The sequence below is a fragment of the Pseudopipra pipra genome, chromosome 2 (assembly GCF_036250125.1).
Source record: "Pseudopipra pipra isolate bDixPip1 chromosome 2, bDixPip1.hap1, whole genome shotgun sequence".
NCBI lineage: Eukaryota > Metazoa > Chordata > Aves > Passeriformes > Pipridae > Pseudopipra > Pseudopipra pipra.
In genome coordinates, this window is record NC_087550.1 from 103,923,246 (window position 1) to 103,936,855 (window position 13,610).

The 13,610-nt window shown below is 38.2% G+C and overlaps 1 protein-coding gene across 10 annotated transcripts in view; it reads right to left on the reverse strand.

Annotated features, from left to right (window-relative positions):
* The window catches only part of SH3KBP1 (SH3 domain containing kinase binding protein 1), a 217,967-nt gene that overhangs the window by 109,450 nt on the left and 94,907 nt on the right, over positions 1-13,610 (reverse strand). For all 10 annotated transcript variants that reach the window (XR_010428559.1, XR_010428564.1, XR_010428562.1 and 7 more), the window contains one exon: positions 4,953-5,059. Coding sequence is in view for 4 of the 10 variants with exons in the window: in XM_064646750.1 (XP_064502820.1) it covers positions 4,953-5,059 (107 nt within the window). In the remaining 6 variants the exon portion in view is untranslated. The remainder of the gene's footprint in view (positions 1-4,952; positions 5,060-13,610) is intronic.

Genomic DNA, 13,610 nt, shown 5'->3' on the forward strand with positions numbered 1-13,610 from the left:
ACATAGATTCCCAAGAGGCAAAATAAAAAAATCCCATTCGCTGCCAATGGGAAAATAAATTTTGGACACAAGACCTAAACAGAAGATGGTGCCTACAGTGCCACTTGATGGCTTATTCTGGGAGTGCATTCAGAGGAGCCGTACCCATGAGGCACCAACCATCCCTTGGGACTCTGCTACAGCACATCTGGAAACTGTTTGATAATTCGGGTGCAGGAGGTAAGAATTAAAAACTGCACAAGTACCTTGTATTGGGGAATCTTTTCAGCTTCAGAGTTCTTTATTTTACAATGTCAAAATGTGCTTGGGGAATTTTTCTTTGCTTTTGTCATTCATGGTTTTGTTAAGTTTTTTAACATCCTCTTCTAAAAAAGACACTAAAGGGCAGTGAAAGCAATCACACAGAATTGGGATGACCCTATCCCTATACAGACTCAGCAGTATTTGCACCCTTATTTCCCCCAAAAAAGGCCTCCTACCACATGAACTAATCAAACAAGTAGTCCCAGAGTCCTTGTGAACAACCTGTTAGAAGAGGATCCAGAAAAACACTTTACCACAGCATTCCACAGAAAAGTAACTGAGAGATGTGAAACCCCAGCATTCATTCCCAGTTGTTTTCTTGCATATTATATAGCTCTGCAATTGTGGCACAGACCATCCCCTTGCTACGGTTAAATATTCATTCCCCTTTCAACTCTATAGCTGCCAAAGTAGGTCACTGTAAGAAAAGTCCACCTCAATCCCCAGTTTATCCTGTTCTTGGACATGTGTTGCACCACTTTATCTCAAAATAAGAACAAAAAAAAATATCCACTAATCTTGCCCATAAGAAGCAACCGATTTGTAAAAATTCAGTCTGTATTTTTATAATTTCAAATGAGCTACTGATAGGATTTCATCATGTAATATATGGCAATGTTACCTAAAAGTCAAAGAATAAGCTCAATGGTATTACAGAATGTCTCAGTCACAGACTTGTGAGCTTAACTTCATGCACTACCCATTGCCAAAAAGCTGACTTCTCAGCAGGATGAGGCCAAAAGGTATACAGCAGCACGACGACACACTAATCCCAAATGAAAGCAGGCTCAGAACTGCTGAATGACATGCCAAATGTCCTTACTCTGATGCTGCAGGTTAATTATCTGGCATCCCATGAAAGTCTAAGGGTGAAATATAATTGGAATTCAGATATCTGCATTTAATAAGACAATTAGTTATAGTTGTATTTTGGGACAACTTTAATTAGAGTTATAGCTAATGAGGTAGGAAAATGACAAGCAAAAAGCTATCAATCACATAATAAATGTGAACATAAACAATGATGAAAATGCTTCTCTTGTTAAGTTTTAAATGTACTTTTAATTTAAGTCTGTTAATTAATGTCTCATGGGTATCAGGGTCTCTGTAGTTATGGAAACCTCTATTTTAACAACAAGCATTTTATCTATTGTGTTGAATGTTTGATCTTAACATAATTAATTTCCAATTATTTAGGACAAATAGAAAGGAACTGTGAATTCTTAACACATACAGCCTCTGAGGACATTCATCTGGCAACAACTCACACTTGCTACTGTTTCAATCCACTCTACAGTCCCAAACCACTTTAACCACAGGAGGAATTTCCAATTTTATCTACCACTACTACAGACATAACAACCCTTTCAAAAGTATCACATCCAATCTATTGGCACAAGGAAGAAGGATCTGGGCAGCTTTAGATGCTACTACACCTGCACACTTTGAAGCAGAGGTTGGAGAAGTGAAGACATCCTCATCCTCAGCACATCACTGTGTGATGTCAGTGTAACCTGTTTTCACTGGGAGTCTGGGGAAACACACTTGGACACTGATGGAGGCAGCTGACACTTGTGTTCCCTTCTGTCAACCCTGTGCTGGAGGCAGTGAACTTCAACGGGTTTGAGGAAGAGCAGAACACACTTCTTTAAGGATAAAGCTCAATTAACTTTTCTTTGCAACACCAAAAGTTTAATGAGTTGTCAATCACAAGCAACATTTTAAGACTTTTTTTTCCTCAATAGCCACATAAAGATACATAGACAGTGTTTGACCTAAGCAATACCAGGTTCAGTTTGGCATAAGTCAGTTAGGAATCGATTTATTTTCAACTAAGCAGAAATCCATAGAGATTTGAAAATATTAATCTAAGTCAATTTAAAACTAATTAATTCAACTGATGCAACTTTCTTATAAGGAGACAATAAAATACTATCTATGGGAATCTGAGACCTAGTCATGAATAAAAAGATGGGGTAAGAGAAAGGAACAACTGGAAATGGAAAGTAAATGACCATTTATGTTCCAATTACACACTGAACCACTGTAAATAATGCTGAAGATGTCCTCCAGTTTTTAGTCTTGAGTAATAATAAACAAAATTGGTATTTTACAAGAATTGTCTCCAATTGTTACCTATGTGGGAGGGTTTTTTGCTGTGGTTTTATATTTTTTTTGTACAATAACACAGCATGATTTTGGCCCTTGCAAAAAAACAAAACAAAACACCTCAATCTTTACAACTGAGGAAGCCATATTTTTTAATTGTATAATGACATTAACACTGTGAATCCTATTTCAATGGCTCTTTATGCAGCATTACCTAAAAGCAGAAGCGTAAAAAGTGAAATCAGCACATTGGTTGGTGCAACTTCTTGCATCAAATAAAGTTCCTGTTTCAAAATAAATATTCTGCCCTACTTTTTCGAGGAATTAACACTACTATAATAAGAGCAGAAGAGGAAGTAATAACAATAAGTATTTGACATCAACTGCTTGGTATCAACCATGATGGAAAATAAAGGCCCCACAATAACATTTCCCAAGGGACTGAGAATTTTTTTCTCTAGATTCCTATTTTCCCTCTTCCACCAGCTGATCTAGTTCCACCCAGAAGTTGGACAATGCTCTAAAATGCATGAATGCACTAGATGAAGCCTGAAGCTGACCTTCTGCTTCAGTAGCTGACAGAACAGGGTATTTTATAAGGTCAAAGTGGGCACAGCCTCACCTATGTCAGCTGTTCTTCAGCATTTACTTACGACCAGCAGTTCAAGCTATCCATGAGCAGTCCTGTTCCACACTACAGTAAAACTAATTCCATCATGACATTCTTTATATCTGCCAATCAAAAAAGCAGCCCTAGACAATATATTTTCTTAAACCTTAAAATAAGAAAGTTGTCAATGTTTTCCTCAACGGTAGCAATTCAGGGTACAAATTTAAGACTAGGAAGTCTGTAATCAGCAATCCAAGTGGGTTACAAAAAGCATGCCCTTAACTATAAGCACACACATGCAAGTACATGGAATGTTTCACTTTTATAGTTCTACATTTTTCAATTTTAATGCAAACTATTTCAGTCTCATTTGGATATAAATAAATCTGTTATTTATAATTAAGTTGCTCAAATTCATAAAAAGACAAGAAATGCATTTTGTAAGAGAAGCCTCGTTTCTCATCTAAATTATTTAATTACTCAGTAATTATTTATTCATTTGGTAGGGTTAGTTTGTTGGCTGGATACTAGGAAAGGGTTTCACTCCATCAATTTACTCTGGAAAGACACAGATTTAAAAATTTTAAGTAATATTTCTGAGGCCATGTGAGATCAAATATACCTCAAAGTGCCCAATGAAAACAGCTTATGTGATGCTGTGAAACTCGTTACAATATCAAGTTTACATTGTCTTCAAAATATGCTCTTAAATATCTTACAACCTTGAATTCCCCCATTACAAAACCGTTCACAGACAGAATAAGGTTATTTAAGTGGCGCATCATGTCTGATTCCAGGAAGAATGATGTGCAGAGCTGGCATGCACAGCCAGGTTAAAGCAAAACCAGTGATCACTAAGCTTCTTACATTCAGAAGTGAGAATTTAATCTCTCATAAGAAAATGCTGGATGTCATGTACGTTGCAGTAGAATTTATATTATTTTAGAACTGATATTTTAAGTGACAGATGTAGGAAGAAGTAAATTAATGTTAATGTCCTAACTGCTGAGTCACAGGGGAGAAAAAAATATTACAAATAAATGATACAAGCTGAAACACACCTTTTATTGGCTGCTTGAGCAGACTAAGGTCTTTTTAAAGCTAAGTAAATAAAGAATAAATGAGTCTGAATACATTCTAGTTAAAGAATGCATGTTATAATTTTGACTTTGGTTCTTCTTGCTATTAAACTCAAGAAGATATTTGTAAAATCTCTAATGGAACACTGAAGGTATTGGGAGTGAACATCATTCCTTGATACTGCACCCAGAATTACTCACACAAAGAAAATTTCTGTATCTCTGTCCAAGCTCTTGTAATTTGTCCCCACTCCATCTAAGGGATGTGCATTAATTTTCCACATCTATCTGCACCCAAAATAAATTAATCTCAAGTCTCAAATGTTTTGTTGGGGGTTTTTTTGCTTGGTTTTAGGTTTTTCTTTAAACTGATTAGACTAAAATGAAATTCTTAAAGTTTGCTGGCAAAGATGACAAATGGTGAACTCCAGTGGAGACTCGAGTAAATTTCTTAAATTTGTTTAACTTTGCAAACGTAATTTTCCCTGTGACTGGCTTACTAAAACTGTGAAAAGCTTCTTCTGATATAATCTTTGGTTCTTCAGAGATATAAATTCAAGAGCTCTAAAGAACAAACTTAGAGCTCTTTCCCTGAACAGAACTCTGAAACACCAACGGATTGAGAAGAACCAGCAAAAGTGCTATAGGGGAAAAAAAAGTTACAAAATCCATAAAAAAACCAGCAACATCCCCTCATCCCCAACAGCAATCCATACCAGACAGGTCAGTATACCAGAAAAGAAAAATGCCTGGTTTAAATTATGTCTTAAAACAGACTGTATTGAAGAGCTTAGCATGCACAAGATATGTCAGTACTGCATGTGTGTATAGTCAACTAAGGATGTGCTCACCTCTCCCACAACTTCAATGATGTCGCCAACTTTTAATTCCAGTTCATCTTCATTTTGAGGCATATAACTGAAAGCCACCTGACATCTCCTTCTTCTGTTTCTCTCTCCTGATGGAAATGAAAGAAACAGGGAAATCGTAAAATGAAAACAAAATTCCATGCCAAACACAAGCCAGGGGAAATTATGAAAGATGAAATATGATTCTTTGAGCACTCTTACCAGAATCTGAATGCTTGCAATGCTTAGTCTATCTGCCTAGAATTAACTTAAAAAAAAGAGTGGAGAAAAGATTCCTGGTGCATATTATTTTTTCAACTATTTCTATAATTCAATGCAATTAATAAACACAAATTGTGTGGGTTTTTTTCCTTTTCTGTAGTATTATTCAAGAGCCAAAATTTAACTAACTGTGCTTCCTAGTGACAGAATGGACAAACTTTACCCAAAGGATCTTTCCAGGTGTATTTGCTCCAATTTCTCTTCTAGGCTTATGCTCTATACACATGCTGTAGGCAAACTGGAGGGATGGGAAAGGGATCCAAAGCCTTGTGGCTTTTGCTCATAAGGAAATAAGCCTCTCAGCTGTATCTTTTCGTCCACAAATCTTTCACAGGTGTACAAATGTCTCACTAACCATTTTTATACATTTTTTTTTCATAGAACCATTTAGGTTGGAAAAGACCTTTAAGATTGTTAAGTACAACAAGACTGTTGAGCTAACACAGCACTGTCAAGTCTACCACTAAACCATATCCCTGAATTCCACATCTACATCTTTTAAATACACCCAGGAATGATGATTCCACTGCTTCCCTAGGCATCCTGTCCCAGTGCTTGACAAACCCTATTGTGAAGAAACTTTTCCTAATATCCAATCTAAACCTCCCCCAGCACAACTTGAGGCCATTTCCTCTCATCCTGTCTCTTGTTACCTGGCAGAAGAGACTGACCCCCACCTGGCTACAAACTCCTTTTAGGTAGCTGCAGAGAGAGTCAAGGTTCCACCTCAGGCCCCTTTAAAGAAACCCAGCTCCTTCATCCACTACTCCTAAGACTTGTGCTCCAGACTCTAGTCCAGCTCCATCACCCTTCTCTGGACATGATCCAGTGGCTCAATGTCTTTCTTGTAGTGAGGGGCCCAACACCGAACACAGGATTCGAGGTGCGGCCTCACCGGTGTCAAGTACGATCATTAGCCTTGAGTGGCTCCCATCCCATACAGACTTGTATGTAAATAAGTGGTGTAGCAGGTCACTGACCTTTTCCCCTTGGATTACAGGACCTTCACTCTGCTCTCCATCCCTCTCTGCTAACTCAGGGGGATGGATACATGGAGTACAACTATTAAAGACTGAGACAAAGAAGACATGGAGTACCTCCCTTTTCCTCATCCTTTGTCACTGTTTCCCCCCACATCCAACAAAGAATGGAGAATCTCCTTAGCCCTTTGTTTGCTAATGCATTTATAGAAACCTTTTTATTGCCTTTTACAGCAGGGGCCAGATTACATTCTAGCTGAGTTTTGGCCCTTCTGATTTTCTACCTGCATAACCTCATGACATCCCTGTAGTCCTCCTGAGTTCCTTATACCTTCTTCCAAAGGTCATAAACTCCCCTTTTTTTCCTGAGTTTCAGCCAAAGGTTTCTGTTCAGCCAGGCCCGTTGCCTTTCTCTCTGACTCATCATTTAGCACAAGGAGATGGCCTGCTCCTGCACCATTAAGATTTCCTTCTCGAAGAAGAAAATGATCAGCCTCCCTGGCCTCCTTTGCCCTTCAGGACTGCTCCCAGAGTACTCTGTCAACCAGTCCCCTAAATAGGCCAAAGTCTGACCCTTCTACTATCACAGTTTTCAGACAGATGAGTGAAAATACTCTGTTCCAGAGTTTGTTTGCCAGATCTGTTGGCTTATATGTAATTATAGTCGTACGAGATGAGAAAATCTCTCTAAATTAAGTTGCTGAAGTTGGCTGCTTAGCCTTTGTTAGCTGAAAGATAACTTTCTGATATGAATCATGACTGTGTTGGAATGTGGTGAAGGACCAGAAGGCAGGAAAAGAGAAATTATCCAAAAACACAGGATTCCCTGACTATTCTCTCTTCTCCAGAAGATGTGCAGTGTATAAACCATGCTATTTTGTATAATTTATATACATGTACCCACACAAGCATATATACACACACACTCCACAAAAGTAAATGTACTTTCTCTTATGCTATTTCTCTTAACTGTTAAACACACTCAATACACACCAAAATGGGTTGCGTAAACCCTTTCCAAGCATGGCCTTAATCTGAAATTAAATTACAGAAATAGATCTTATAGTGAGTCTATTTTTTGTTCTGCAACATTTCTTGATAATCCTGCTCTAGGGCAAACAATGATAAAAAAGTTACAGATTTTTTTTCTAATCTATTAATTGAAACTAGAGAAAGAAAGGAGAAGGGAATCCACTGATTTTGGCTTTCTAACAATATTTTTCACAGCCACTGCAATCCTGCATGAGTGACACCTTTTTGAATGTCAAAATTAATACCTTAATGCAATGTAACCAAACTTACTCAAATTGGCTCTTTTTCCACCTACAGATGACTGCTCATTCTTCACCATCTAAACTAAAATGGTCCTAAACTAACGACTTTACACAGCTGCATTCAAAATAAACATAATAAATACCTTCCATAGTGAGTGCTTCTCTCACTGTCAAGAGAAGCTGGCTATTTTCCCTAAAAATAACATTCCCACTATGATTTCTAACATCAAGTAGCAACTGATTTGCTGATGTTGCCTGATGTGACAGATGGCAGTTGCCATCCTATTTAATAATACATACCGTGTGACTCTTTGGAGAATATTTTTGACATTGCTAAGAGAGTAAGAAAAACACAATTCTGGATGTTAACAATACAACTGTATGAATCCTTCCCCCTCCCAGTCCATAAAGTTATTTTATTGCTGTAGAGAAAATTCAGTGAAAGTCTGCATTTATCTCCATTAGTCTCATGGTTGTCTCACTGCTCTCCCTCACCTTCCAAATCTTTCTCTAAAGAAATGCAAGTATGAGGAGTAGCAAGCCAGCAAGAGACACAGATTCTATGTACCAGTTAGTTCCTCTCTCTGATCTAATGCAAGCAAACAGATCCAGCAGTGAATACCTTTGGTTTTAAGGAGCTGGTGCTGGTGGTCCCTATGTACATGCTAATGCTTGGTGCACTTGAGAAGAACACGAGTTCTGTGAAGAGCTCTACAGACAAGGAATATCTGGTTTTTCTTACACTAAAGCAATGCGGATAATATAGGAGTACGAGTTTTCTAAAAAAACCAGACCCGATAGGGAAAGAAGTCAGAGTAACCAAGAAATATGTATATAATGTTAGTAAAGAAAAGCTCTGGTTTTGCAAATGCAATATTCCCACCCACACACCACTGATTTTTTTTTGTCTGTTTCTTAACTAGCACAGTCTCCAAAGACAGCATGATCAGGAACCAGAAGACCCACTGGAACAACTAACAAGCAGTTTAAACAAAACCACTGAAGTCTTGTTCTTCTCTCACTATTTCCCCTTTTGCTAATATTGCCACTTACTGCAGAATATTATTATAGTCTATGCTTTAACTGCTGGTTTATATGAGTTCTAAAATGGCACCTGTATGTAAAGCTAATTTCAAACTATAGACGGCAACAATGCTGCAATGAAGACTGCAGATATTTTCTAATCTAATACATTTACTTCCTACTTGTAAATTGATGAAGAAAATAATTAGTAGAAGGGTTTTTTTGTGCACTTTTCTTCACACTTAAGCATAAACTGAGTTACTTTCAAGGGAAAAGTTACCGTGTGGTGAAAAGGCAGGAAATAAATCAAGTACTTTAAAATCAGAAAAGGTGTGCTGCAAAGTCCTCACTGTGTTTTGAAAGGCTTAAAAGAAGAAAAATAAAAAAAGGGATGACTGAACTTTTACTGGCCCATGTACTTGTTGCAAGTAACCTGCTGCAAGCAGCACCACACTGGTGTGTGCTGGTGGCAGTTCTAGGCTTTTTCATCTCCTTTAACTGTGGCACAACATCAGAAACATTTTGAAGGCAAAACATCTATGAGCTGTAGGTTGGGAACTAACCAAACTACACTGTATTCAGAACAAGCTATCTATGATATAGGAAAATAGGTCACTCACTCTTGTAAAAAACATACACTGGCTCCTGTTTACATCATTATAATCAAATACATAAAATGAAAAAAGGATCATGTCTAGTTTGTGCTGGTTCTTAAACCAGACAGCTACAGAGAATTTGCTGTGTCTGTACAAGGGGTGTAACTAACACAGCATTGCAAAGCATTTTGCATCTGAAGCAAAGGCACCAAGACCTCAACTGTGCCACAGGGAATGCCTGACTCTGCCCTGCTCCTTTTTAGGGCCCTATCAAAGTATCTGCAGATGTAGCAAAAGAGGAAAGAAAACAGGTCTTGCCTGCACTGACTGTAGGTGTACCTGAGCTGAATGTCTAAATCTGAGCCTATCACTCAGGCGTAGAGAGGACCCCAGCCCCATCTCCAGGGAGTATTTAGTGTCACTGTAAACCAGAAAACTAAAATTTATGACTCTCCAGAGGTGCCTTTTTCTACTGGTGTGGCAAGAAAAGACCTTAACATTTAACTTTAAAAGGTCTAAAGTTAGGTCAAATGGAAAGAGGAGTGAACATATATTTAGAAATTTGAAACAAACAAACAAATAAATACTTGAGGGCACAAATCTGATTTGTTTCAAAGCGGCATTTGATCAGATTCTAAAAATGATGTAGTTGCCTCTGACCACAGGAGACCACAAAAAAATTTCTCCCAGTTGTACACAGGCAAGAGAGAGCATTATTTCTGTACATTTAAACACTCCTCTGGCATTAGCAATGAAGACAAAAAAAGGAGGCAATGACAACACACTGGCATTCAATGCTTATCTGTGTAAGGGGCACCAAAAGGTGATGCAACACTACACAAGAAGTCACACTGGTACTTACATGCTGCCATCAGACCCAGGAAAGGTCACGAACTGACCACTCGTGATTAGATGAAAAGTATGACAGCAGCAGCAGAATAGCTAGGAAGTAAACTATTTAAAAGTTAACTGGAATTTTCAAATACAAACTACCTTTTTTTTGAACTTAAAAGTGTGAGTGGGTTATATGGTGGTTTCTGTAGAGCCTCTGATGCCAATGTCTTTGTAGTTTGTCCTGTCAGTGAAAGCCATACGGTTGTTTAACTTCACAAACAGAAGCTCCATCAACTCTACATACTAATGCATTTTTTTCCCACCACAAGAGAACAAGTACAGCAATCCATTTTGTAACACAGTACAACTATTCTATAAAGTCAAAAAACTATTTAATAAAACCCTTCAGAGAACAGAACCACGGAGCAAATGTCTGTCCTCTGACAAATTGTATATCTAAATGGCTGACAATCTCTTCAAAACTAACCCCCACCATTTTGTCACTGGACCTGGTTTATATCATGTTTATTATTTATACCTGTATTGATATCAGTGCAGATCAGATAAACAACTGATCCTGGATTTTCCTTTATTATTGCTTTTTAATAAAGGAGTGTTGCTATGGAAATTGCATGGGTTAGGATGGAGATCAAGTAAAGGTCTGAAGCCTGAGGAGCATGAAGACAATTTTTCTCACATCTAAAAAATTTCAAACACACTAAAGCACATAACAGTTCCTTCAGATCCATGAACTTTCTTCTACTGTGGGCTTGCTGGGCAGGCTCAGGTGAACCGCTAAAGGAAACTGAGATCCACATCCATTTAAGTAGATGCAAAGGGACTGAATTCAGTAAAATTGTTTGGCAAAGAAGCCCCTTTCACTTAAGTCTATTAGGAGGAAAATGACAAGCTGGAGGAAAAGTTTCCTGTCTTCTTTCCTGTCTTCTGCTGCAGATTTTCCTGCACACAGCATCATCTGCCCTTCAGCCTCAGTTGCACTTCCCATTCTTCCAGCTTTCAAAGTTATATTTGTAGTTGGGGGAACTGGCTCAGTGCAGTGACTCCTGGCTAGACAAGCTGGGCTGTGATATGATTCAGCTAGAAACCAGTTCTAAATTTAATGTGCAAAAAGACAAAAGGCAACTATTGCATAACTAAGACGTGATGTATAAGCATCTAGGGTGCATGTTACTGATTTGAATGCTACTAGTGGGGATCTGGCACAGCTGTTTTGGACAGCCAGCCAAATGGTTACTGTATCACCTTTTTGTTGTTAGAAATCATTGAATTGTATATATCAAAATGCACATTTTAAGAAAAAAGGTAGAACTACAAATTCACTCCTGAGAAAAATTCTTCTTAAAACCGCTACCCTCAGTAGATGATTTTGAGAAAGTTACCTAATTAAGAGCAAACAGACAGTTAGCATTAAAAATGTTACTTTTTAAATTTCTTTAAGTGTATTGAAGATAGTATTATAAGATTTCCGATAAACTCTTGGTCATATTCAATCCTCATGTGGATTCTGTCACTATCTTCCACAAAACAAGGACTCCATCCTCTTATATCCATCCACTAGCAAAAATACAGTTCTGATTTTAAAAGGTACCAGAACTGTCAAGTTCCAATTTCCTTCTCTTCCTGGAGGACTTTGGCAGTATTTCTGACCTGGGATGTGACATGTCAATTCCAACTCTCTCATAACCCACATGCTCTTAAAAGGTGAATGGTTTTGGATGGATGGATGACAAAAAAAGCCTGCTGAGGTCTCTTTCCTGTCTAGCAGAAAACAGAAGTAAGCTGGGTGAGAATATCAGGGGCGGGGGGGGAAGGAAGGACAGGGAAATATGTATTGGGAGTGAGTGTGTGTTTGTGAGAGGTTTTGTTTTGTTTGGGTTCCTTGGTCTGGTTTGAATTTGTGACATTAATATACCAGAGAAGAGAAAGATAAACTGTTAAGGAGGGGTGAGGAAAGATGGAATATCTGAGGTGCTTCCAGTACTCTATCAAATGGGTTATGTAAAGCTGCTGTATTTTTCTACAAGCAGAGGAACTGGGAAGTGCCCTGCTTTGACACATGCAGCTAAATCACAGAGACTGCAGGACTCCATTAAGCACAATTAAGCCACAATGCAGTATGGCATCACTGCTAGTAATGTATTACTCTGAGTGTGTTAATGTTCTTCTGTTACTGAGGAGTGTTTTCTCTTGCTAGACTCCACAGCAACACTTCCAAGTTTCAGCCATCTGGCTGCTGCTCTGAATTTTACGGCCAAGATTTGTCTATGAGGAACCTGAAAGCCTGGAAGACACCTTTTTTTTAACACCATCACATTTTTACTCATATGTACTGTCAGAATAATAGCAAACATATTATTCAATTAATTCATTCTTTCGTTAAAAACATGCAGCAATATTCGGGCCTTTTATTGCGTATGAGTCTTTTGCATGCAAGAGCAGTAATTAACTGAAGCAACTACAGCAACAGTGTGGTACCAGTGGTCAAATGCTTTTAGGAGAAAACCATAAATTAACTGAGAAGTGGAACACTTGCATATGCCACAGCTGGAGCCAGGCTTGTGCGCGTGACAGACAGAACTGCAATAATAGTGAGGCTGAGATCACTACTTAAGCCTAACCCAAAGCAGAAGGAAACACTAGAAAAGTAACTGTAAATAAACTCAGAAGGCACTTGCACAGTTTAAACCATACACCACCAAAATTTTTTTCTTTCTGAATCTGAAAGTTTTAAAATGCACATAAATGAAGTAGAAACTTCATCAAGAATGCAGTGAAATCAACACCAGCAAATTAGACAAAGCAAGTCCAAACTCTAACAGGAATCCTTGGACTTGCCACACAGGCTGCACATTTTATACTCTATCCTTTACATGGAAAGTGTAAAATAAAGTATTAAACTACACATTAAACATGTGTATGTTCACCAAAGCTACTCGTTCTAGTGTCTGTATCTTTTAAATGTCATTGTGTAAATTACCTGAAACACTCCAGCACAAGACAAAAACTGGAACTTGCTGACAGGGTTTCAAACAGGCTTTTTAAACTGTACTTTAAAAGCAGTTACACAGTTCTGGTACAGACAGGACAAGTGCACTCAGCTTCCCACCTGTTTCTGGGATGTAAAAATATTTCGCAGCAGCAAGGGGTTCTTTTACAACAGCTTTTTCTAAATGACACATTCTCTTGTCTGTTCTCAGCAATAACAATTTGTTGCTCTGTCTACTGTCCTTCATAAGCAGTACATTCCGAGAAGCAGCAAATGCCTTTGTCCTCATTGCAAGCCAAGGCATATTTCAGCAGGGTGGCTTGTCCTGGTCATGTGTAACTTTGCCACATGCACTAGGTCCGGTCCCATTGCTTGGCACTGGGATTCCCCACCATCCTTCATGTAATTAGCACCTGCTGACATGAGGGGACCTATTACTCAATAGATACCTGTAGCAATAAATCAGTTTTTCTAAAGAACAAGAAGGGATATACAGACTTGAAATATTTTTTCTTAGATGACAGCTCAAGGTTCAAAATGCAAGAAAAGAAACACAATGAGATTTGCAAATGGCCCAAAAAGACCTTTTCTCTTTCCATTCTCACTGCATACAGCTCATGTTATCATGGAATAATCTCAAAATATTATCCCCTTAGCTAGGTTTT